Below are 24916 nucleotides of genomic sequence, written 5' to 3'. Positions count from 1 at the left end.
CTGATGCCTTTTCCAGTCTGCCTCCACACCCACCACTTTTGTCTGGCCCCTCCTTCCCGAGGTTGACAGTAATTGTTGGGAGGGGGGAGTGTGCTGGACTGGGGGCAGGGGAGGCGATGAGCTCAGGCAGCCCAGCTCCCTGCCAGCCCTCTGACTCACGCTCCCCATTACCGAATTTTTTCCGCCTCACAGCTGCTTAGTGCAGAGAGAGAAAGAGTGCGTTCCTCTGTGTGCGCGCAGTTGTCCTCCCCCACCCAAGTCTTGACCCTTGGCCCTCTCGACCCCTGACCCCAGTTTTCTCGGGAGACACACAGGGGGCTGATGACTTCTGCCCGCAAATCCACCGGGGGGAATGGAGAAGGGAGTCTCTCTCCTTTCCCAGTCCAGGAAGTCCTTCCTGGTGTCTGCCCGCAAGCCCTCTTGCTGCACCAGGTCCCCAACCCCGGCAGCTGATGTGAGCCCATCCTCAATCCCTCTGCTTCCGGCACACCACCCTGGCGGGACAGGAGAAGCAGCAGATGGGTGGGCGCTCTGCCCAAGCACCCCTGTCAGGATCCTCCCCTGAAGCCTGCCGCCCCCCGAGCCTGAGCGCAGCACTCCTGGCCAGCCGGCTGTCTCCTGTGTGGGTGTCTGCAGTTGGACACCCTCCCTCCCGCCTGCCACCGCCCTCCTCCCCAGGCCTCAGCCGCCGGCCAGCCCCCTCCCCGCCCCGCTCCTGTCCCCTGCTGCCTCCTCGGCAGCCTCTCTTCCTCCTGCAGAGCGTCCAGCCCCCGCCTGCTCCTCCCCGGGTCCAGGGCGCCTCTGGCAGGCCTCCCTCCTGCGTCGGCGGTCCCCTCCTCCCCGCTCCTGCTCCCGTCTGCTTCCACCCTGTCCCCACCCCGACTCTGCAAACATGAGGGTCCTGGCCTGCCTCCTCGGTGAGTGACCCTTTCCCTCCTCCGGGACTCAGGGGCCCGGGCCCGGCCCTCTGACCCCTGAGCTGACCCACTGCAGAGCCTCCAAGTTCCAGGGCCCCATCCCTGTTGCTTGGTGGTGGGGGGGCGGGTGGGGGGCACAGGACATCTGGCTGCCTCTGATCCTCCAGGGACCTGGCCTCGGGCACCCCGAGTCCCACCCTCTCAGGAGATCCCAGGACTTCCTCTCCCCTCCATGAGCCCTGACCTTGCAAGGGGGGTTCACCCATCATTCACCTTTAGCCAGGCCCCCAAGGGGGAGAGCCAAGGGCCTGGCCCCCTGCCCAGACCTGAGGCCTCTGGGCTCCGCCCATCCCAAGGACCTGGGCCTCGGCCAGGCACTGGGCCCGAGTCCTCCTTCCCGGCGGCGGGGTTTCTGGTTCAGAGGAGCGAGGACCTCACTGCCTCACCCCTCCAACTTCCCTTCCAGTGGCTCTGATGGGGACCCAGGCTGTTGGTAAGTGGCCCCAAACACTGCTCCCATATGGGTGCGCTCAGCTCCAAGCCCTCCCCATGCCTGGCCCGGGCTCACCCTCCCTTGGACCCTGGCCACCCCCATGTGCCCACGACCCCCACACCACTTCTGCAGGACCACGCAGTCACCCAGCTTCCTGCTTCCTAAGGGGCTTGCAGTCACGCCCCTGTAGGACAGCCCCCAGCCCCTGCCCTGCCCACCAGCCCCGGGGTCTCCAGGATGTCACAGCCTCTCCTCCGTCCCTGCAGAGCGGCTGCGTCTGGCCGATGGGCCCCATGGGTGTGCGGGCCGCCTGGAGGTGTGGCACGGCGGGCGCTGGGGCACCGTGTGCGACGACGGCTGGGACCTGAGGGACGCCGCCGTGGCCTGCCGGGAGCTGGGCTGCGGGGGCGCGCTGGCCGCCCCCGGGGGCGCCTTCTTTGGGGAGGGCACAGGGCCCGTGTGGCTGAGCGAACTGGCCTGCCGGGGCGGGGAGCGGCAGCTGGGCCTCTGCCCCCACCGAGGCTGGAAGGCCCACATCTGCTCACATGAGGAGGATGCGGGGGTCGTCTGTGCAGGTAAGGGGTCCTCAGCCTCCTCAACGCCCAGGGACCCTCAGCCCAGTAACTAACTCTGAGCATCCAGAAGTCCAGACACCCTACCCCTACCTCACTGAGAGCCTGCCCTCTCCATAGCACTGGGGTGTTAGATGGTGGGTGTTGGAAGAACATCCTCCAAACTCTTTGGAAAGAACTTTTAAATTGATAAAGCTGGCAGCTTTATCAATCGTGCAGATGGCGAGCCAGAGTTATTTATTTGCACCTGTGCTTCCCCCCACCTAAAGAGGTGCAGGAAGACTTAAAGGACCCAGAGCTGGTCTGCACAGATTGGAACTGGGGATTGTCCCTCCCCTCAGGGGGCCTCATGACTATTATTCCTCATGGGCCACTTATCAACTGTGTCAGCAAAAAGCATCTGTTTTCAGAGAGAGGAAGGCAAGGGTAAAAACTGATAGGGAGCCTACTTGGCTTGGGTGAAACTCAGCCACGCCGGGTGGGGTGGGGGTGGCCCGGGCCTGAGACGGGCCCACAGGAGGGAGTGTGCCCTCCAGCAACATGCTGCTGTCCCCAAGGCCAGCGTGGGACAGACCCCAGGGACCATGACGACCCACCTTCAGTCCTGGATGGGGACCCCTGGCCAGGGCTGGCAGGGGAGCTGAGCCCCGGCTCTGAGGAGGCCCCGGTGACGCCTGGTGAGCCCCCACCCGTGCTCTGGCTCCTGCTTTAGCAGTGAGGGAGAAGGGACAGAGGCCCAACTCCTCCACCCTCCCCGGGGCCCCCGTGACACACCCTTCAGACCCTTGGGGGCTCTCAGGACTGACTTAAAGCCCCAGATTCAGCTGCCAACCTCACTCCCCACTGTCCCCCTCCTCGACCAGCCCCCCGCCCAGCCGGGACCCCCCAGAGTGGCTCCCGGAAGAAGGGCCCCCGGCTGCCCAAGCTGGCCAAGTCCACCAGGGCCCCAGTGCTGACTGCCGGAGCCCCCCGCCAGGGTAAGTCCGAGGCAGACCTTCCGTCTGCAACAACTCCAGAAGGGGTCAGGCCCTAGGCCCCCCAGACCAAACTGGGGACCCCAGGGTAGGGGGGCACCACGTCCCCGGGGATTCAGCCAGGCCCAGGCTCCCCGCCTGGTCAGTAGACCCGGGTGTCCACTCGCGGCAGGCCCCCAGGCCCCCTGCCCTGTCCAGACCCTGACTTTCTGCCACTGGCTGGCTGACAGGCTGATCTCAGACCCCTGACCCCGCGGGACCTCCGTTTTCCCAGACGGAAAACGAGAGTGTTAGCAGCCGCCTCCACGAGGCCCCTCACAGCGCCCCCTCCCGCCCGCCCCGCAGAGCGGCTGCGCCTGGTCTCCGGCCCCCACGGGTGCGCCGGGCGCCTGGAGGTGTGGCATGGCGGGCGCTGGGGCACCGTGTGCGACGACGGCTGGGACCTGAGGGACGCTGCCGTGGCCTGTCGGGAGCTGGGCTGCGGGGGCGCCCTGGCCGCTCCTGGGGGAGCCCGGTTCGGCCCGGGAGCGGGGCCCGTGTGGATGGACGACGTGGGCTGCGGAGGCGGAGAGCAGGCCCTGAGAGACTGTCCCCGAAGCCCCTGGGGCCGGAGCAACTGCGACCACAGCGAGGACGCAGGACTGGTCTGCACAGGTACGTGCCCCTCCCGCGGGCCACGCCCCTCCAGCGGGCCACGCCCCTCCCGCGGGCCACGCCCCTCCCGCGGGCCACGCCCCTCCCGCGGGCCACGCCCCTCCCGCGGGCCACGCCCCTCCCGCGGGCCACGCCCCTCCCGCGGGCCACGCCCCCATACCACTAACCTAACGATGTTACGACTTTCAAAAAGATTTCTCCAGTCCCCTTCCCTCCTTCTTGTCTTCCTTCTTCCCTCTCTTCTTCCTTCTTCGCTCCCTTCCTCTCCCCCTTCCTCCCCTCTCTCCCCGTCTTTCCCCCTGGCCCTCTCCCCCTCCCTCCTCCCGACACCCACACTCATTCAGCCTCATGCACGCGGTACTGACCCAGACAGACCTCTCTTTCCTGACCTGGGTGTCTTCGCGCTGCAGGACGAGGATGCAGCCGGCAAAGGGCGGGGCCGCGCACAGGTGTCGGGTGGGCAAGTTCAAGGACACACTGGAGGCAGACATCCGCCCACCCACCCGGGCAGGGGCCAGTAAACGCTTCAGAGAGTGGGTGGGAACTGGGAGAGGGAGCTGAAAGCAGCTCCGAGCCGCACCCCCACCCACAGATGGAGCCAAGGCTCCCCCAGAGCATGACTTCCGCCGGCCGGCCGCACAGAGGGATGATGTGGGGGTCTGGAGTGTGGGGTGTGGTGGGGGTGGAGCTCAGGGCGACACAGGTCGGGGGACCTGGAGCCGTGAGGTTGTCCCCTCTGAGGGCCATACCGTGGGGGCTGAGCTGTGGCCTCTGAAGCCTGGAAGGTCAGCCCAGGCTCCCCAGGGCGGTTAAGCTCCGGGGAGAAGTTGCGAACCCCATCGAGGGGCCGGGAGCTTGGTGTCTTACCTCCATCTCTGCTCCTCGGGGTGGGCCTTGCAGGAGCTTGGCACATGCAGCTGGGTCATGCAGGCCAGGGGTGTGGCCTCTCTGGCCTGTCCCCTTTACACACCGACTGGGGGTTGGAGATGGATTCCACACTGCCCAGAGCTGGCCCCGCTCTCACGCACAAACACCTAACAGAAATGCCCCCAAACCTCTAGCCCAGCTCTCAGCACCACTGCTAGGGTGACAGGCACGGGGTCTACAGGCCTTTGGGGGGTCATCTGGTGTGGAGCCGGGAGATGCAGCTGGACATCGTATGGTGCTCAGGACAGCACCCGTGTCAGGGGAGCTGAGGCTGAGAAGCCCTGCTCTGCAGGCCTGGGGAAGGCAGCTGGGGCGTGGGGACCTGCTTGGGGAGGTGGGGGTGGGCGTCGGCGGGTGTGCCCTGGGCTCTCCCTGGGGAAGCAGGGACGTGCAGGGGGCGGTGGACAGAGCAGAGCTGGACTCTTGCAGCGTGACTTGGGCCTGGAGTGGGGGGATGAGAACTGGGGGCTTTGTGTATTTTCCTGGGGTACCCCCCCAAGTGCCCACACTCCGTCCATCCAGATGGTCTGTGTCAAAGCCTCTTCCTCACTTGTGAGGATGGAGGGTCCTCTCTGCAGCCCCGTCCTGGGTGTGAAGCAGGACCCACACACGGCCTAGGCCTGCTCCCCCATCCTTGCCGCCACAGTTCCTGCCTGTCCACTGCAGTCTCCCTCCTCTCTGCTCTCCTCCCCTGCCTCCACGTCCAGGCCCGGCCCCCCGGCTGCGTCTGGCCGACGGCCCCCACGGGTGTGCTGGCCGCCTGGAGGTGTGGCACGGCGGGCGCTGGGGCACCGTGTGCGACGACGGCTGGGACCTGCGGGACGCCGCCGTGGCCTGCCGGGAGCTGGGCTGCGGGGGCGCGCTGGCCGCCCCCGGGGGCGCCTTCTTTGGGGAGGGCGCGGGGCCCATCCTTCTGGACGACCTCCGCTGTCGGGGGAACGAGACAGCCTTGCGGTTCTGTCCGGCGCGGCCCTGGGGCCAGCACGACTGTCACCACCGGGAGGACGCCGGGGCCGTGTGTGATGGTGAGGGTGGCCCTGGGGAGAGGCCAGGGAGGGAGGCCTGGGGGGCTTCGCCCAGAGGGGTGAGAGCTGGGGTGCTGTGTGTTTTCCGAGGGTTCCCCCCGGTGTCCCCACTCCTTCCGTCCAGGTGGCCTGCCACCCCGTTCATGCTCACCTGTGAATCCCCACCATGGTGGTCCTGGGCTGGTGGTCGGGGAGCCACCCGCCACACAGCAGGGGCTGGTGGTCACCTCTCCCCTCCCACGCCCCAGGTATGCCTCTCGGGTATGTCCCTCCCACGGCCCCCGCGGCAGGCAGCAACAGCTCGGGGCCCAGGGGGGCCACATCCAGGCCCCCGCCCCCCACAGTGAGCCAGGCCCCGCGGACGCCCGGTGTCTCAGCTCCGCCTGCCCCCCCGACCTTCCTTCAGGAGCCTGGGCCGGATGCCGGTGAGCCCCCTGTCCTCCCCTGAACCACAAGTGTGGGGCTGAGCATAGGTTTCCTGCCCTGCCCCTCCCACAGCCCCCTGGGCGCCCCACCCACTCAGAGGACAGAGGGGAAGAGAGCACAGAGCATCTGGGCCAGCTGGGGTCTCCTCCTGGGTGAATGCACAGAGGGAAGATGGTGGAGGGCCTGCCTCGAATTCTCTGTGTCTCCCCCCTCCAGGATCCCCCCAGCTGCGCCTGGTGGCGGGGCCCAGCAGGTGCTCGGGCCGGCTGGAGGTGTGGCATGCGGGACGCTGGGGGACTGTGTGTGACGATGGCTGGGACCTGCGGGACGCAGCCGTGGTCTGCCGGGAGCTGGGCTGCGGGGGGCCGCGGCAGTCTGACCCCACCGCCGGCCGCTTTGGCTGGGGCGCCGGCCCCATCTGGCTGGACGATGTGAGGTGCATGGGGACCGAGGCTGCCCTGGCTGACTGCCCCGCCGCTCCCTGGGGGAAGCACAACTGTGCCCACAATGAGGACGTTGGAGTCACCTGCGCGGGTGAGGAGGCCTTGCCATCTGCTGGCTTCCGGAGGGCTTCCTGGAGGAGGGAATGGGAACTGACATTGGCACTAACGTTGACTGAGCACCTGCCTCCTAACCGCTGCCCCAGGAGGGCTGTTTTCACACATGTGACTCCATTCACACCTCAGGATAAGTCCAAACTGATGGACATTATGCCCATGTGAAGGGCTTCCCAGGTGGTGCGGTGGTAAAGAATCCGCCTACCAATGCAGGAGATGCCTGCCGTTCCATCCCTAGGTCGGGAAGATCCCCCGGAGAAGGAATTGGCAACCCAATCCAGTATACTTGCCAGGGAAATCGCATGGACAGAGGAGCCTGGCAGGCTGCAGTCCATGGGGCTGCAAACATTCAGACAGCTGAATGACTGGGTGTGTGCACGCACACACACAGACACATACATGCATGCATGCACGCACACACACCAGTTTTACTGATAGAGATGTTAGTGTTAGTTGCTTGATTGTGTCAAGTCTTTGCGACCCCATGGACTGTAGCCCACCAGGCTCCTCTGTCCATGGGATTCTCCATGCAAGAAACTGGAGCGGGTTGCCATGCCCTCCTCCAGGGGATCTTCCCGACCCAGGGATGGAACCCAGGTCTCCCGTACTGCAGGCAGACTCTCCACCATCAGCAGGGAAGCCTGGTGATAATACTGCAGCACAGAGAGGCTGAGTAACTTGCCCAAGGTCACACAGCAACTAAGCGGCACAGCTGGGGTCCTTCCTCCTTTTCTTCCTACCAAGAATCACGGGGTCTCCCTCCTGGAGGGGAGCTCTGTCCTCCCTGAGATGAAAGGAAGCAGGCACAGGGGCACCGAGAGATGGTGAGAAGCCAGTGTGACGGAGGGCCTGCCAAAGCGAGGTCAGCCTTGGCCTGTGTTCTCTCCCGCGCCATTGTTTCATCCAGCAGCAGACTCGGTGCTTGATACAGGGGGCTCAGAACATGAGGGCTCTGGCCTCCGAGAAGCCCAGGGCTCACTGAGGGACAGAGATGCGAGCCTGTCTGACACGTCACTTGGGAGCTTCCCCAAGACCACCCTCAGGTTCCACAGTTTTCTAGAAAGACTCACAATGGTCAGAGAAGCTCTCAGACTCAGGAGCAGGGTTTCCCGCAGCAGAAGGGCCCAGATTCACATCGCGAGGGAGGAGGCAGCTGGGGCAGGGTCAGGAGAGACCCTTGTGAACCCTCCTCTCCAAGGGGAGGGGTGCAGACAGCACTTAATCCGCTACCCCACCCCCACGCACGTGACGCTTTCCTAGCCAGCGGCAGAGCGTTTTCAGGAGCTGGGTCCCCCCATGGGGCTGGCGCTTGCGAGCCATGCTGTTAGCAGAGATGACCTGGCTGGTCCCAGGTCCCCAGGCAAGCAACACGCTCCAACCAGGCAGGACGCTGCCAGGGCTGGGAGGGTCCCCCTGCCTCCAGCAGCCAGGGACGAAGGGCCAGACCCCTCTGTGAGCCAGATTGATCCTCGTTCTGCACCACTCACCCTCAGCATCACCCGCAGTGTCCGCCACCTTCCCTGTGCTGCCCAGAAAGATGTCGGGTGAGCCGTGGAGGCTGGGAGCCCAAAGCTGGGGCGCGTTCCCTCTTTCCCTCTCCTCCCTAAGGCCCTGGGAGCCACAGCAGGGTTCTGAGCTGGGGAGTGGCCTGGTGCCACCCTGGTGGGGCAGTGACCAGTCAGTGGGTACAGGGGGAAGGGCACCGGCTGGGCAGACAGGACAGGTCAGAGTGAGGGGGCAAAAGGAGGCAGGCAGCTCAGGACTGCAAATGCTGAGGCAGGATGGGGCCGGGGTGGCCACCGAGTGCCCTGGGCCTGGCACAGGGCCTGGCTCATAGGAGATGCTCAGATGCCACCTGTGATGAGGCTGAGTGCTCGGGAACTCGGTGGCTGTCTGCAGCGGGAGACAGGAGAAGGCGGGGCCTGGCTGGGGACCTCACGGTGTCTGCCATCTTCCCTGCCGCCCCCCCACCCCCGTCTCCAGGAACCCCCGGCCTGGACTCCATCTCAGACCCCTTCAGTTGGAGCTGGATCCCCGGCCTGGGCAGAGACCCTGACGCCTGGCTCCCGGGGGAGCTGGCCACCAAGCCCTCTGTGAGGCGGACCCCCAGCATCCCCGAGAAAACCACCACCAAGGCCCCAGGGAAGATGCCCAAAAGCACCAAGAAGTGGGTGACCAAGAACGCAAAGAGACCGACCACTCAGCCCCCAGCAATGCCAACCACTAAGCACTCCAGGGTCTCGGGCACCCAGAGTCCCCCCGAACTGACCTCACGGACCACCAGCACCCTGGCCACAGGGGCCTCCCGAAGACCCACCTCCGAGTTTACCACCAGGCTGACCACACAGGCCCCCCGCAGGCTGACCTCGCACACCACTGTAACTCGGACTAGTCGAGCCCCCAGGGAACAGACCTATAAGACTGTGACGATGCTCGCCACCCAGGGCCCCCGATTAGTGACCTCCGAGGCCACCGTGGAGCCATCCGTTGAGCTCCCAGGACAAGGTTCTCCAGAGTCATCCACGGACCTGGCCCCCTCCCCCACCAGCGCAGCAGGTGAGCAGAGAACAGGAAGGCTGAGGCTGGCCCCTCTGGACCCCGCTGACCCCTCCTGATCCGTGCCTCCCACCAGCAGGCCCGTTCCGGGTTCGTCTGGCGGACGGGCCCAACCGGTGTGCCGGGCGGCTGGAGGTGTGGCACGCCGGACAATGGGGGACGGTCTGCGACGACGGCTGGGACCTGCGGGACGGCATGGTGACCTGCTGGGAGCTGGGCTGCGGGAGGGTCCGGCCTCGAGTGGGCAAAACCCACTATGGCCCCGGCACCGGGCCCATCTGGCTGGATGACGTGGGCTGCAAGGGCAGCGAATCCTCGCTGAGCGACTGCCCTGCCCGGGCGTGGGGACAGCACAACTGCGACCACGAGGAGGACGTGGGGCTCACCTGCACCGGTACAGGGGGTGGGGTGCGGAGCGGGGGACAGGGCACGGGGCGGAGCGGCGCGGGGCCCCGACTCGCACCTGGAGATCCTGGCAGGGGCCTCCGGAGCAGCAGTGGCAAGGACTCCTGAGACGGGTCGGGGCTCTCCCCTCCCCCTTTTCCTCCCCAGGCTATGCAGACGAGGAGGACTATCCACCCTGGACCTGGGACCCCACCTCGGGGGAGGACCTGGCCAAGGGGACCACCGCTGCAGGGGTGCCCGGACACACCCTTTCCCGGGAAACCACGGGGAGCCCAGGGGCCCCCGCCCCAGCAACGAGGCGCCTTCCGAGCACAGGTGAGGGGCAGGCGTGGGGTGGGGAGGAGCATCTCCCTGCCGGGCTTCCTGAAAGACCCTCCTGAATGAGCTGGCCCGGGTCTCCGAGACCGCAGGCAGGTTTTCCTCGGCTCCAAAGACGCTAAGAACTTCCCCTCCATGGGCTCGTCTGTAACTGTCCTACAAGAGCCTAGAAGAGGAGATCCCTTCCTCCTCCCCGCCCTGAGTCTCAGAATCAAGCCAGGCTCAGCAGAGCCTGGCCCCCAGTCCTGCAGATCTTCTGGGGCCTCCGGGAATCAGCCTTGATGTCAAAGCCCGTGTCCCTGGAGCCAGAGCCTCCGCCGAAGTTCCCCAGTCCCCACACGGAGGCACATGCCGTCACCACACCGCTGCCCCACTCTAGCCCCTCAAGCCTATTCTCCCAGCCCATGCTCTCGTCTGGGTGGGGCTGAGGCTCCGAGGCGGGCTGGGGGCCTTCACATGAAACGCTGTCCCCAGCCTGACCCCTTCCTCTGGCCAGTGGGGGCAGCCTCCAGCCCCACAGCTCCAGCCCCGCTGCCCCATGGCCTCTGTCTCCCTGAGGCCTGGTCACACTCGGGCCTTGACCCGCTCAGATGGTTCCCATTTCTGTGTGTTTGTGTGTGTGTGTGTGTACACTCGGGCCTTGACCCGCTCAGATGGTTCCCATTGCTGTGTGTATGTGTGTGAGATCTCTGTTCCATCCTGCTCAGTCTCTCTTGATCCTTCTCTGCTCCTCTTTCTCACCTTCTCTTTTCAACTTCTCACCCTCCGCATCTCGATCACTCTTTTTTCTTTTTCACCGACCATGTCTCTTTCTCGTCACCTTCCTCATTTTCTTTCCTTATCAAGTTCATGTCCCACCATTACTGTTTCTCTCCACCCTCCCCCACCTCGGTCAACTTCTTTTCATCCCCGCCCCGGCGTCTGGCTCTTTCCTTCCATTTCTCACTGCCTACCCTCCCGTCTCTGTCTCTCCTCACGTGTCCTGTGTCCTCCCCCTCTTCCTGTCATTTTCAGCGTCTCACGCTCAGCTTCTCTGTTCCTTATCCTGCTTTCTGCGGTCAGTTTTATCTTCTCAGCTCCGTGTCTGTCTTCCTCCTCTCCCCTGACTCCCCTTCCTGTCTCTATCGCTCATCGGCCTCTCACCGTTTTTCTCACTTTGTCAAGGCCACGCTCCATCACTCCTGTTTCTCCCAGTTTCTCTCTCCCCCCCACCCCCGCCTTCCTTTCTCTTTCACTCCACGCCCAGACTCCTCGCTGTTTCCCATCCGACCCCGCGGTCCGGGGCCGCTTCTCCCCTCTTCCCTCCCCTGTGTCCTCGTCCTTCTCGCCGACCCTCCGTCCCTCCGCTTCCCACGGGCCGGCTGCCTCGCCCGGCTCTCCCGGCCCCTCTGCTCCCCCAGGTGTCGTGCTTTGCTCGCTTCGCTCGGGATCCCGCCTTTTCCGCGCGCTCAGCAAGCATGCGCAGCCCGCAGGCCTTGGAGAGAGAGAGGGGGGAGAGAGAGACACAGAAGCCTCGGCTGGAAGGCCGGGCGGGGGGACGTCTATGGCCCAGCGCAGTGTGACGACACAGGCGCGGTACGCCTCCTAATTGGCCAGCTGGCCCATGCCCGCAGCTATAAAAGCGTGAAGCGCGCTGTAGTTCCCCACCCCACCCCCACCCCGGGTCTGTCTTCTGCTTGGGTGTCGTTCTTCCGCCGGAGGGACGGGGCGGGGGCACGTAGCAGGCCTTGGAGCCGCCGAGATTTGGGGGGGGGGGGCACCCGAGTCGTGACTTAGGGCTCAGTTTCCAGAGGTGCTGTGCCGTGTGGCCAGAATTCCAGAGCTTTCGGTCTCTGCAGCCGGGCGCCGCCTCCCTTTCTCGTCGCGCCCCCTCGCGGCGGAGGCGGTCGGATGCTGCGCGTCCGCAGCTCTGAGGGCGGCAGTGTCCGGGCCTCTGAGACCCCACCTGTTCCTGGTCGGGGAGAGGGGGTGCGTGAGCACAGATAAGTACGGAACTGGGCACTGCGCAACCTTAGTACTGGGAAGAGGGGCAGGGTTGGGTGGGGAGAGATGGAAACGACAGAAATTCTGTCCTTATTAGCAAGGTGGCCTTGAAAAAAATGACTCGGCTTCATTGAGCTGCAATTCCTTACTTCGAAAAAAGCAAGTAAAAAGGCCGCAGCTCCAGGTTCCCTGGAAAGAGCCAAGGACAGTGCCAGGAACACATGCCATTAACTGCGTGACATAAATCCTGAATCCCATGGGTAGAGAAGCCTGGCGGGCGACAGTCCATGGGTCACAAAGAGTCGAACGCAACTGAGCGACTAACACTTTCACACTTTCATAGGTCCTGGTGTTGCCCCTGAGTTTCAGGTGGGAGGGAGGGGAATGAGGCTCGGGGAAGTTGAACTCAGGAGCTGTGGCTGAGATCCATTTTAAACTATTTCGCACACAGTTTGCTCGTTGGACTGGGGAATTACTGAAGTCATTGCAAGTGTGAATTCTGGAGTCTGGCTGCCAGGGTTCCAGCTGTGACTCCACTGGAATTAGAACAAGGGGCTGGGTGACCTCAGGTCCCAATTCAATGAACAAAATGTGTGTGAAATCACTTAAAACCGCAATGCACTGCTTGTTAGAGTTATTTACCATAAATGAACAACAGCTGTAGAATCCCAGGGACACAGTGGTTATTACTAGTAGAGCAGTGGAGAAAAGCTCGCAGAGGAGATGGCATCATTTCCACCAGGAGACCCCACAAGGAAGGGGCTTCTCTAAGCAGCGAAGACGAGTTGAGAAAATTGCATTGCCCATGGATGACACATCATCTCTGCTAGAGTTTTAGTGTCTCAGGTTTAGCTAGGTCAGTTTCTATTGTTGCCATAAGACCACCACGCATCTGGGGCTTAAGACAACACAAGCTTATTATTTTGCAGTTCTAGAGGTCAGAAGCCCCACTGAGGTCTCTCACTAGTTGAAATCAAAGATGGCAGGGCTGTATTCCTTCTGGGGCTGAAGGGAAAGATTGTTCCTGTGCCTTTTCTAGCTTCTAGAGGCTCCTATATTCTTTGGTGCACGGCCCCCCTCTTCCATCTTCAAAGTCAGCAATGTTGCATCTCTGTGGTCTTTTTTATCTTAACATCTTTGTCACTACAGTGAGGATTTGTGTGTGTGTTAGTTACTCAGTCGTGTCCAACTCTTTGTGACCTCATGGACTATAGCCCACTAAGCTCCTCCTGCCTGGAATTCTCCAGGCAAGAATACTGGAGTGGGTTGCCATTCCCTTCTCCAGGGGATCTTCCCGACCTAGAGACTGAACCCACGTCTCCTGCACTGGCAGGCAGATTCTTTACCACTGAGCCACCAGGGAAGCCCATGGCTGGGATAGATTCTCTAAGAATAAGGATTTATGTGATTAGATCAGGTTCCCTTGGGTTAATATGGGATAAACCTGTCATTTCACGGACTGGGCCCTTAGTCAGTTTGCAAAGTCTTTGCCATGAAAGGTAACATATTCACAGGTTCTGAGGGTTAGAGCTTGGACATTTTTGGGGAGTGTTAATCTGTATTCCACGGGATCTGTGTTGAATGAATGAATGAACAAACAATTGTGAGATCGCCATGTAGGTCTAGAGAGAGTGCACAGGAGATGAAGATGGAAGCTTATGAAGGTTGAATTGTCTTTCCATTTTATTTGAAGCAACATTTCTTGAGGCTTCCTGGATGATGGAGTTTGAAGACAGAGTCATTAGTTCATGCCTCAGGTGTTTGCTGAGTGGCAGGCATGAGTCCCAACCCTGGGAACATGATGGACAGAGAAAGGGAGGGGAAAGGAGGGGAGCAAAGAATTGTCATTTAAAATGGGATGGTCAAGAGATGACTTACTAAGGAAATGCCAGTTAAGTGACAGCCTCAAGAGGTCAGGGGCACTCCCCTGCTGGTCCAGCGGTTAAGACTCTGCCCTGCCAATGCAGGGGGTGAGGGTTCAGTCTCTGGTTAGGCAACTTAAATCCCACCTGCCATGCAGGGCACTCTAAATAAAATGAAAAGGAAAAAAAGAAGGGGAAAGCCATGCAAATACCTGGTTGGAGAGTGTTCCGTAAGTGCAGTCACATGCACCTGCAAAGGCCATGAGGTGGGAGTGTGCTCAGCTGGTTCGAGACACAGCAGTGAGGCTGGTGGGGTGGGAGTGGAGTGCTTGGTGGGGGTGGCGGCAGGGGCTGAAGGCTGTGGTCCATTGTAAAGATGTCAGCTGTGATGCGGAGCCTGGAGAGGAGCTAAAGGCGCTTTCTGGGCAGAGGGGTCAGCATGTGTAAAGGCCCTGTGGTGGGGTCTTGAGAGAAGAGCCCACAGCCTGGCTGGAGTGGAGTGAGCCAGGCAGGGGGAGTGACCGGGGGTGAGACCAGCCTCGGGCTTTATGTCTATCTGCTTCCACAGGGAAAGAGGTCTCCACTCAGAACCAGGTAGGCCTGCTGGATCTGAAGCCCAGTGTTGCTCCTTAGCTGTGTGACCTTAGGAAAATTCCTTGCCCTCTTTGGGCTTTAGGTTGGTCATCCGTAGCGAACCTGCAGCTTCTTTGCCCACCAGCTCCCCATGAGCTTGCCAAAGATTAATGTGTCTTTCAGCAGCAAGGATTTGGGATAAAGGTGGGCCTGAGGATCTGCACCCACTTGTGAGGGCAGCTGGACAATGCCTAGAGAGATGGGTGCTCCTCTGGAGGCTCAGTGGTGAAGAATCTGCCAGCCAGTGCTGCCTGTGCCGCCGTGTCCTCTGTGCTGCAGGGCGGACTCTTACCAGGGAAGCCCTGCAGGTCCCCTTTTCTCGGTGTATGTTTTAATGAAAAAAATCAAATCGAGCACACACTAATGAACCATGAACAAGCATGTGGCCATTTCTTAGAACACATTTCGAGAACACACAGGCCCAGAGAGCATGCCTGCCCTTGGTGGGCTGACATTTTAACAGGAAAAGCAGTTCCTATTTGTGTTCTTCTTGATAGAGTCCTCCTAAAACCTGGCATCCTAGGAAGAAAGCCTCAGAACACAGAGACAGGATTACTCGGTTCTCTCTATTATCTCTCAAGGTGACAAGGATTGTCGTGAGCCTTCCCGGACAGGGGACACACCTTCAGGAGGAGTCCCGGCCAAGGAGACCCCCACTGCAGCCACGCCTGGCCCCCCTGGCACCACCAGGAGCTCAGGCCACCCGTCTCTAGCTCCCAGGCTCCGTGGGGACACAGGTGAGGCATGTGGCTGGGCGGGGGCGGGGTCCAAGGTGTTTGTGGGTGGGGTTGAGAGGTGGTGGAGAAGGGAATGGCAACCCACTCCAGTATTCTTGCCTGGGAAATCCCATGGACAGAGGAGCCTGGTGGGGAGTCCACAGGGTCAAAAAGAGTCGGACACGACTCAGCAGCTAGACAACAACAACAGAATGGAGAGGTGGACTGCAGATTTCCCAGTGGTGACCCAGGTCTCGCCCCAGAAAGACCAGGCAGAAATATATCCTGAAACAAAGGGTTGTTATTGACCAGTGGTCTTCAACTGGGATAACTGGCAACACGTGAAGACATTTCAGGTTGTCATAGCTGGGAGGGGGGAGGCTAGTGGTCCCTGGTGGGTCAAGCCCAGGCTGCTGTTACACACCCTCCAGTGCACAAGGGCCCCCACCACAAAGAACCAGCCAGCCCCTTATGTCGACAGTGCTGAGGTGGAGAAACCCTGACCTGTACTGTGTTAGTCACTCTGACACGTCAACAAAAGCATGAGAGGAAATCCTGTAAGAGAATGGGGGGAAAGGTGCAAACAGGAGATTTGTGGACTAGGAAGCCCCAATGCCCAACGAGTATGTCTGGAAATGCTCACACTTATAATGAGTCAGAAAATTCAAATGAAAACAGTGACAAGCGTGGAAAAAACGTGGAAAGGTCGATAATACCCATTGTAGGTGTGGGCATGGGGAGACAGGCTTCCCCACTGGATAGAGCAATTAAATAAAAGCGACCTAGTGATGTTTACGGAGAAGGCAATGGCACCCCACTCCAGTACTCTTGCCTGGAAAATCCCATGGATGGAGGAGCCTGGTAGGCTGCAGTCCATGAGGTCGTTAAGAGTCGGACACGACTGAGCGACTTCACTTTCACTTTTCACTTTCATGCATTGGAGAAGGAAACGGCAACCCACTCCAGTGTTCTTGCCTGGAGAATCCCAGGGATGGGGGAGCCTGGCGGGCTGCCGTCTATGGGGTCACACAGAGTCGGACACGACTGAAGCGACTTAGCAGCAGCAGCAGCAGTGATGTTTAGTGAAATTAAATATGATTATACATTACCACCTAGCAACCCTGCTCCTAGATCTGTTTGTTGTTGTTCGGTCACTAAGTCGTGTCTGACTCTTTGTGACCCCAGGGACTGCAGCATGCCAGGCCTCCCTGTCTTTCACTATCTCCCAGAATTTGCTCAAACTGATGTTCATTGAGTCAGTGATGCCATCCAACTGTCTCATTCTCTGTCACCCCCTTCTCCTCTTGCCTTCAATCTTTCCTAGCATCAGGGTCTTTTCCAATGGGTCAGCTCTTCGCATCCAGAGAAACTCTTTCACAGGCTTACAAAGGAATATATGTGAGGATGTATTAGGGAATGGGAGGCAAGTTAAGTGTCCAGGAGAAAGGTAAGGAAGAAGAGAAAGGGTTACACCTGATAGAATTCTATGCAGTAGCTAAAGCAATGGCAGGCTGTATACACAGCAACATGCATAGGTACTAACAACATAACACTGAGAAGTTCAGAAACAGAATGAGATTTCCAGCAGAATGTTATTTGCAGAAATTAAAAGCACAAACCCCCAAATATACATAGACTTTTGTATTAACATGAAACATCTGTGCACTCTGTATTGTTTCAGAGCACACATGAAACACAGTAGACTGGAGATGCCTATGGAAGAGGATGAGGGGAATGTAGATGGGGGTTAAAGAGGAGAAAGAGTAAAACAAGAGGAGACACTGCAGGAACTATTGATGACAATGTACAGGGCAGTATGATTAGCTTAACTCTCTGTTGCTTGGGTCTAAAAAATTAAAAGCCAGTACCACTCTAGGTATCTGAGCCCCTGTGCACACAAACCAAGCTGAGATTCTTGAAATGATAACTAGGAACAGTCACCATTTATGGAGCAATATACCATGTGTCAGGCACTATTCTGTGCACGTTATGTTTGTTAGTCTTTAACATTTATATATGTTAATCCTTGTAGCAGCCACACGAGGCCTAATGAGTGATGTAGGTGCTGTAATTGTGCCCGTTTCACAGATGAGAGAAACTGAGGCACAGATATTAATGCCTGTGGCAATATAAGTAATTATGAGAATGCTTATTACCTGCTTGGCATTGTGTAAGTCCTCTGTGTATGCACAGTCTCTCTGAACCCTCATGATTATAGGGGAGATACATGGATCATCCGTGGTTTACAGAAGGGGAAGAAACTGAGATTCGAGGCAGTTAAGTCATTTGCCCATGGTTACCCAGTACCACACAATTGCACTCATCTCACACGCTAGTAAAGTAATGCTCAAAATTCTCCAAGCCAGGCTTCAGCAATACGTGAACCATGAACTTCCAGATGTTCAAGCTGGTTTTAGAAAAGGCAGAGGAACCAGAGATCAAATTGCCAACATCCGCTGGATCATTGAAAAAGCAAGAGAGTTCCAGAAAAACATCTATTTCTGCTTTATTGACTATGCCAAAGCCTTTGACTGTGTGGATCACAATAAACTGTGGAAAATTCTGAAAGAGATGGGAACACCAGACCACCTGACCTGCCTCTTGAGAAACCTGTATGCAGGTCAGGAAGCAACAGTTAGAACTGGACACGGAACAACAGACTGGTTCCAAATAGGAAAAGGAGTACGTCAAGGCTGTATATTGTCACCCTGCTTATTTAACTTATATGCAGAGTACATCATGAGAAACGCTGGGCTGGAAGAAGCACAAGCTGGAATCAAGATTGCTGGGAGAAATATCAATAACCTCAGATATGCAGATGACACCACCCTTATGGCAGAAAGTGAAGAAGAACTAAAGAGCCTCTTGATGAAAGTGAAAGAGGAGAATGAAAAAGTTGGCCTAAAGGTCAACATTCAGAAAACTAAGATCGTGGCATCTGGTCCCATCACTTCATGGGAAATAGATGGGGAAACAGTGGAAAGTGACAGACTTTTTTTGGGGGGGCTCCAAAATCACTGTAGATGGTGATTGCAGCCATGAAATTAAAAGATGCTTACTCCTTGGAAGGAAAGTTATGACCAACCTAGATAGCATATTCAAAAGCAGAGACAGTACTTTGCCAACAAAGGTCCGTCTAGTCAAGGCTATGGTTTTTCCAGTGGTCAGGTATGGATGTGAAAGTTGGGCTGTGAAGAAAGCTGAGCGCCGAAGAATTGCTGCTTTTGAACTGTGGTGTTGGAGAAGACTCTTGAGAGTCCCTTGGACTGCAAGGAGATCCAACCAGTCCATCCTAAAGGAGATTATTCCTGGGTGTTCATTGGAAGGACTGATGTTGAAGCTGAAACTCCAGTACTTTGGCCACCTCGTGTGAAGAGTTGACTCCTTGGAAAAGACTCTGATGCTGGAAGGGATTGGGGGCAGGAGGAGAAGGGGACGACAGAGGATGAAATGGCTGGATGGCATCAGCGACTCGATGGACATGAGTTTGGGTAAACTCCAGGAGTTGGTTATGGACAGGGAGGCCTGGCGTGCTGCGATTCATGGGGTCGCAAAGAGTCAGACACGATTGAGCAACTGAACTGAACTGAACTGAATTGAACCCAGCTAGGAAGCAGAGGCGGAGAAGGCAATGGCACCCTACTCCAGTACTCTTGCCTGGAAAATCCCATGGATGGAGGAGCCTGGTGGGCTACAGTCCATGGGGTCACTAAGAGTTGGACACGAATGAGCAACTTCACTTTCACTTTTCACTTTCATGCACTGGAGAAGGAAATGGCAACCCACTCCAGTGTTCTTGCCTGGAGAATCCCAGGGACGTGGGAGCCTGGTGGTCTGCCATCTATGGGGTTGCACAGAGTCGGACATGACTGAAGCGACGCAGCAGCAGCAGGAAGCAGAGGATCTGGGGTTTAAATCCAGGTGGCCTGGCTGGAGGCCAAGCCTTTTACTTAACAGTTCCTCTGACCCTGCAGGGGGACATGATGCACCTCAGGGACCCTGCAGAAAAGTGGAATTCAGTCAAGCTGTGCTGTTCAATATGGTAGCTACCAACACAGGCGGCTGTTTAAATTTAAGTTAATCAAAAACTTGAAAAAGGAAGGACTTACTGTTTAGCACATGAAACTATACTCACTATTTTGTAATAATCTACACAAGAAAATCAGGGCTTCCCTGGTGGCTCAGTCTGTAAAGAATTTGCCTGCAATGCAGGAGACCCAGGTTTGATCCCTGGGTCGGGAAGATCCCCTGGAGAAGTGAATGGCTCCCCACTCCAATATTCTTGCCTGGAGAATTCTATGGACAGAGGAGGCTTGCAGGGTATAGTCCATGAGGTCGCAGAGTTGGACATGACTGAGCGACAAACACTATACAAGAAAATAATCCAAAAAAGAATATATATATATATTTATGAATGACTGAATCACTTTGCTGTACACCCGAAACTAATGCAACATTGTGAATCAACTATACTTTAATAAAAAAACTTACAGTGCTTGCTTCCGCAGCACATACACTAAAGTTGGAACCATACAGAGAAGATTAGCATGGCCCTTGTGCAAGGATGACATGCAAATTTGTGAAATATTCCATACTTTTTTGTTCTTTAAAAAAATTTACAAAAAGAAATCCATTCAAAGTAAAAAACAAACAAACAAACAAACAAAAAAAAAACAAGTAGAGAACTTCCCTGATGACGTAGTGGATGAGAATTCACCTGCCAATGCAGGGGATATGGGTTTGATCCCTGGTCTGGAAAGATTCCACACGTCGCAGAGCAAGTAAGCCTGTGCTCAACAACTATGGAAGTCAGCACTCTAGATCCCGAGAGCCACATGTACTGAAGCCCCAGTGCCCTGGAGCCTGTGCTCCCCAACAAGAGAAGCCCGCACAAAGCAACGAACACCCAGCGCAGCCAAAATAAAAATGTTAAAAATTGAAAAAGGAAACATTTGGTTCCTTAGTTGAACCACATTTCAAGTGCTCAGAAGCCACAGGTGACCAACAGCTACCATACTGGCCAGCACAGAACATTCCCACCGCTGAGAAAGTGATACTTACTGGCCCAGACTCTGGATGCAAAGGACTTGGGCTCAGACCTTGTCCTTGTAACCTTCAAACTGTGTCAGTGTGTGACCTCGGGCAAATTACTTGCCCTCTTGGCCTGATTTCCCTCACCTGTCAAAAGAGGTTAAAAATCATATTTATCTGGAAGCAGGGCCTGGAAGTGGAGAAGGCAATGGCAACCCACTCCAGTACTCTTGCCTGGAAAATCCCATGGACGGAGGAGCCTGGTATGCTGCAGTCCACGGGGTCGCTGGGAGTCGGACACGACTGAGCGACTTCACTTTCACTTTTCACTTTCATGCATTGGAGAAGGAAATGGCAACCCACTCCAGTGTTCTTGCCTGGAGAATCCCAGGGATGGGGGAGCCTGGTGGTCTGCCGTCTATGGGGTCGCACAGAGTCGGACACGACTGAAGCGACTTAGCAGCAGCAGCAGCAGAGCCTGGAAGAGGGGACGGTTTCTGCCTTATTCAGGCCTAAAATTTGGGGGCATTACAAGCATTTTGTAATGAAGATAAAATCTTAATACCATAGGTTAAAAAAATAGAAACGAATGCAAAAACAATCCACGATGAAGTAAATAAAATTTTAACTTAAGTCGGATTCGACCTACCTCACCAGGATCTGGCAGCCAATTTTAGGGGGGATTCCAGTGAGGTAGGCCAGATCCTGACTTGAATTAAAATTTTGACTTTTTGTTCATTGTGGATCTTTCGCATTAATTTTGATTGTTTAAAAATAGGGCAAGAAGATACTGGTCATGATTACTTGATTCCGACCCCTCCTATCCGAGCAGCTTCCACGCCCTCCGCCTCTTTATCTCTTCACCCCATCTCTGCCCTTCTGCCCCCTCTTGCATCACAAATCCCCGGCCCGCATTCCCCTGGCTCCCTCCGCATCCTCCCACACCACCTGCACACACCTTCCCCCTCCACCATCCTGCATCCCGGGTTACCCCTCCGCGTCCGCCTCTCCCCGCGCACCCATCCCCGCATCCTCCAGAGGGGAGGACGCCAGGTGGCGCTTGGAGACATCGGAGCATGCGAGGAGGTGGGGCACTAGGGCCGGGTGAAGTCTGCCGGCGACCCGTGACGACGCGAGGCCCCGTGCCTCCCCATTGGTCGCACCGTCTGGAGGGCGGGGCGCGCCGCGGGGTGGGCGGAGCGGCCTGACCTCGTCCATCTGTCTTTCCTCCGCCAGGCTTCCCGAGGAGACGGTGGCCCGAACGCCGACTGCGGCCCACGACGGCCAGGACCACGTCCGCCGCCCCTTCCCCACCCACCTCCGCCGCGCCCGGGCCAGCCGACCCTCCACTGACCTCCGCCTCCGCACCGCCGCTCATCCGCACGGCGGCCTCAACGCCGGAGGCGACCCCTGACGCGACCTCCGCGGTGCCGCCCAGCCCGGCCGCGGCCTCTCCGGAGAGCGCCCACCGCACCTCGACGAGCCCCGGCCTTACCGGGCCCTCCCCTGATGCCGCCGCGGCCCCCGCGCCGACCTCTGGGCTTTCGCCCACCCCACCGCCCACCGCGCCCAAGGAGGTCACCTCAGACCCCTCTGCGCCGGCGGCGGCGACCCGCCTCTCCCCTACCTCAGGGCTGACCCCGGAGCCGGACAGAGCCCCAGGCCGGGGCACGTCTCCACAGCCTAGCGCAGTTCCAGAACCTTCCAGTTCCCCAGACCGCTCCACAGGGCCTCACCCCACCACGGCCCCGTACTCCACCATGACCTCTCACCCTGCACCGACCTCTCACCCCACCACGGCCCCGTACTCCTCCATGACCTCTCACCCCGCAGCGACCTCTCACCCCACCACGGCCCCGTACTCCACCATGACTTCTCACCCCACCACGGCCACGTACTCGACCATGACCTCTCACCCCGCACCGACCTCTCACCCCACCACGGCCACGTACTCGACCATGACCTCTCACCCCGCACCGACCTCTCATCCCACCACGGCCCCGTACTCCACCATGACCTCTCACCCCGCACCGACCTCTCACCCCACCACGGCCCCGTACTCCACCATGATCTCTCACCCCACATCGACCTCTCACCCCACCACGGCCCCGTACTCCACCATGACCTCTCACGCCACAGCAACCTCTCACCCCACTACTACCCTTTACCCCACCTCGACCCCTTACGCCACCACGACCCCTTATCCCACCACTACCCCTTATCCCACCACGACCTCTCACCCTACAGTGACCTCTCACCCCACTACTGCCCTTTACCCCACCTCGACCCCTCACACCACCACGACCCCTTATCCCACCACCACCCCTCACTCTACCTCAACCCCTCACCCCACCACGACCCCCCCTCCCATCACTACTGCTCAGTCCACCACAGCCCCTCACCCCACTACGACCTCTCACCCCACCACGACCCCTCACCCCATCACCACCCCTTACCCTGCCACGACCCCTCAGTCCATCGCTACCCCTCACCCAGCCACGACCTCTTACCCTACCACAACTCCTCACCCCATCACCACCCCTTACCCCACTACAGCTCCTCACCCCACCACGACCCCTCACCTCACTACCACTATTTACCACACCATGACTCCTGACCTCACCTCAGCCTCTATGGTCACTGCCAAGTCTGTTCTAACTCCCTTGGGAACAGAACCTCCCTCTCCCTCTCCAGTGAAGCCCAGCCTGCACCCCCAGTTGACCTTCACGGGGGCCCCTCGCCCCTCCACATCTCCAGCCTCAGAGTCCAGCCTGTCTCCTGCCCCAAGCACGGACATACCGTCCACTGAGAACTTCAAAGCAGCCACAAGCCAGAGCCCCCAAGTAACCTCTCCACCTACCCAGACTCCACACTCAGCCCCTGACTCCACTGTGACCCCTGTGGGGTCATCTGGGGACCATCTGGCTCCTATGGCCCACCCCTTGGATCAACCACCCCCTGACCACCTCTCCTTCGGGCCAGCTCCCAGTCCGAGCTCAGGCCCTCTGGGCCCATGTGAGGCCCCAGTGCCGCCTGTGAGGGTCATGGCTTGTGAGCCGCCTGCCCTGGTAGAGCTGGTGGCCGCTGTGAGGGATGTAGGAAGCCAACTGCAGAGGCTGACCCAGGCCCTGGAGCGAGATCAACAGGAGCGCCGAGCCCTGGGACTGGGCTTGACCCAGCTGGTGGAGGCTGCCCAGGGTCTGGGGCAGCTGGGTGAGGTTGTGAAGAGACTGGCAGAGGTGGCCTGGCCCCCCACCACACCTGTACCAACCACTACCACCCCTGAGTGGGAAGAGAGGCCTCTGCGGGGAGATGTGTGACCTTATCGCAGGGACTTAAGCCACTCCCCAACAACAACAACAAAGGAAAACCAAAGTATCTACTTAAAAACAAAGTGTGAATGATGTTTCTGGGGGACTAGGGGAGGAGGAATGGCACCCCACTCCAGTACTCTTGCCTGGAAAATCCCATGGACGGAGGAGCCTGGTAGGCTGTGGCCCATGGGGTCGCTATGAGTCAGAAACGACTGATCAACTTCACTTTCACTTTTCACTTTCATGCATTGGAGAAGGAAATGGCAACCCACTCCAGTGTTCTTGCCTGGAGAATCTCAGGGACGGGGGAGCCTGGTGGGCTGCTGTCTGTGGGGTTGCACAGAGTCGGACACGACTGAAGTGACTTAGCAGCAGCAGCAGCAGCAGGGGAGGAGGAATCACAAGACCGATCTGTTTGTGACTGCCACAGGCACCACACGAGGCGATGAAGGTGACTGTGATGGTGATGATGGCCATGATGGCGAAGATGAGAGAAGTGATAGTGATGGCGAGCATGGAGATGATCCTGCTGATGATCATGCCATGATGGTGGTGGTGGTGGTGGGGATGATGAAGGTGACCGTGGTGGTGGGGATGGGCATGAAGGTGGTGGTGACAGCTATCCTGACGGTAATGATCATCATGGTGATATTTACGGTGGCAGTGACGGTCACGAGGATCACGGCGATAGCTCTTGTGATGGTGGTGTGATGACAACGATGGAAGTGGCCATGGTGATGATGCTGGTGAGGCTGAAAACGATCCTGGTGGTGACGGTGGTGGTGATTATTACGGTGATAATGAGGGTGCTAAAGGTGATCATGATGGCGGTGACGGTCTCGAAGGTCACAGTGATGACTATTATGGTGACCAATGATGGAAGTGACGATGGTCGTGATGGTGAGGATAGTGGAGGGGATGGTGGTCATCACAATGGCAGTGACGATGGCGATGATGAAGGCCCACGAGGGCAGAAATCTTTGTTCACAGACGTATGTCCAGCTCTTAGAATGGAGGCTGACACAACACGCCCCCTTCATTAATACCTTCTGAATGACTGAGCTCGTCGTCATAGCAATAATGACTAATGTTCTCCGGGCAGTTCCTACGGGTAAGGCTCTGTGTAGAGGGCTTTGCACGCATGATGTCATTGTATCTTCATGAACAGCCGCTGAGGAGGGTACTGTTTCTACAGCTCGGCAGGGAGTGGGTGAGCTTTGGAGCCTAAATGCCTGAGTTTGAGCCCTTGTGGGCCTGACCCTGAGTCAGTTACCGCTTGGTCTGAGTTTCCCCATCTCTTAAAGGGAGACAGTAATAATATACACCCTGTGGGCTGCTGTGCTGATTAACATAGATTAATGCCCATATGAGGGTGCTTAGCACAGGGCCTGGCTCTTGATACCTGCTCTCTATGTGGTAGTTATCACTGTATTATCCCCACTTTATAGGTCAGGGCACTGAGGCACAGAGACATTTGGTCCTGTGCCCCAGGTCACTCAGGGAGTATGCAGTAGGCTGACTGGAACCCAGGCCTGTCTGACCCAGGGCCTTTG

At 58.3% G+C, this 24916-nt stretch overlaps 1 protein-coding gene and 1 non-coding gene across 3 annotated transcripts; both read left to right on the top strand.

Annotated features, from left to right (window-relative positions):
* Nucleotides 1-131: 131 nt before the first annotated feature.
* Nucleotides 132-23439, top strand: SSC5D (scavenger receptor cysteine rich family member with 5 domains). 2 transcript variants are annotated; one of them, XM_044930915.2, is made up of 14 exons: nt 132-917; nt 1384-1410; nt 1677-1985; nt 2540-2659; nt 2846-2959; nt 3302-3610; nt 5245-5562; nt 5811-5987; nt 6205-6522; nt 8529-9101; nt 9181-9495; nt 9654-9821; nt 14884-15039; nt 21286-23439. In XM_044930915.2, the coding sequence occupies exons 1-14, from the start codon at nt 893-895 to the stop codon at nt 23367-23369; spliced, it is 5013 nt and encodes a 1670-aa protein (XP_044786850.2). In that variant the 5' UTR covers nt 132-892; the 3' UTR covers nt 23370-23439. The 2 variants fall into 2 exon arrangements, with proteins under 2 accessions (XP_044786850.2, XP_025125430.3); XM_025269645.3 differs by having other exon boundaries at nt 9178-9495.
* LOC112580512 lies at nt 19511-19617 on the top strand. The gene has a single exon (XR_003104907.1). It is a non-coding gene; the product is annotated as a U6 spliceosomal RNA (small nuclear RNA).
* Nucleotides 23440-24916: the final 1477 nt, after the last annotated feature.

Source organism: Bubalus bubalis, chromosome 18 (genome assembly GCF_019923935.1).
Source record: "Bubalus bubalis isolate 160015118507 breed Murrah chromosome 18, NDDB_SH_1, whole genome shotgun sequence".
NCBI classification, from domain to species: domain Eukaryota; kingdom Metazoa; phylum Chordata; class Mammalia; order Artiodactyla; family Bovidae; genus Bubalus; species Bubalus bubalis.
Note: the sequence above shows the minus strand (reverse complement) of the source record. Positions and strands in the feature narration are given on the sequence as shown.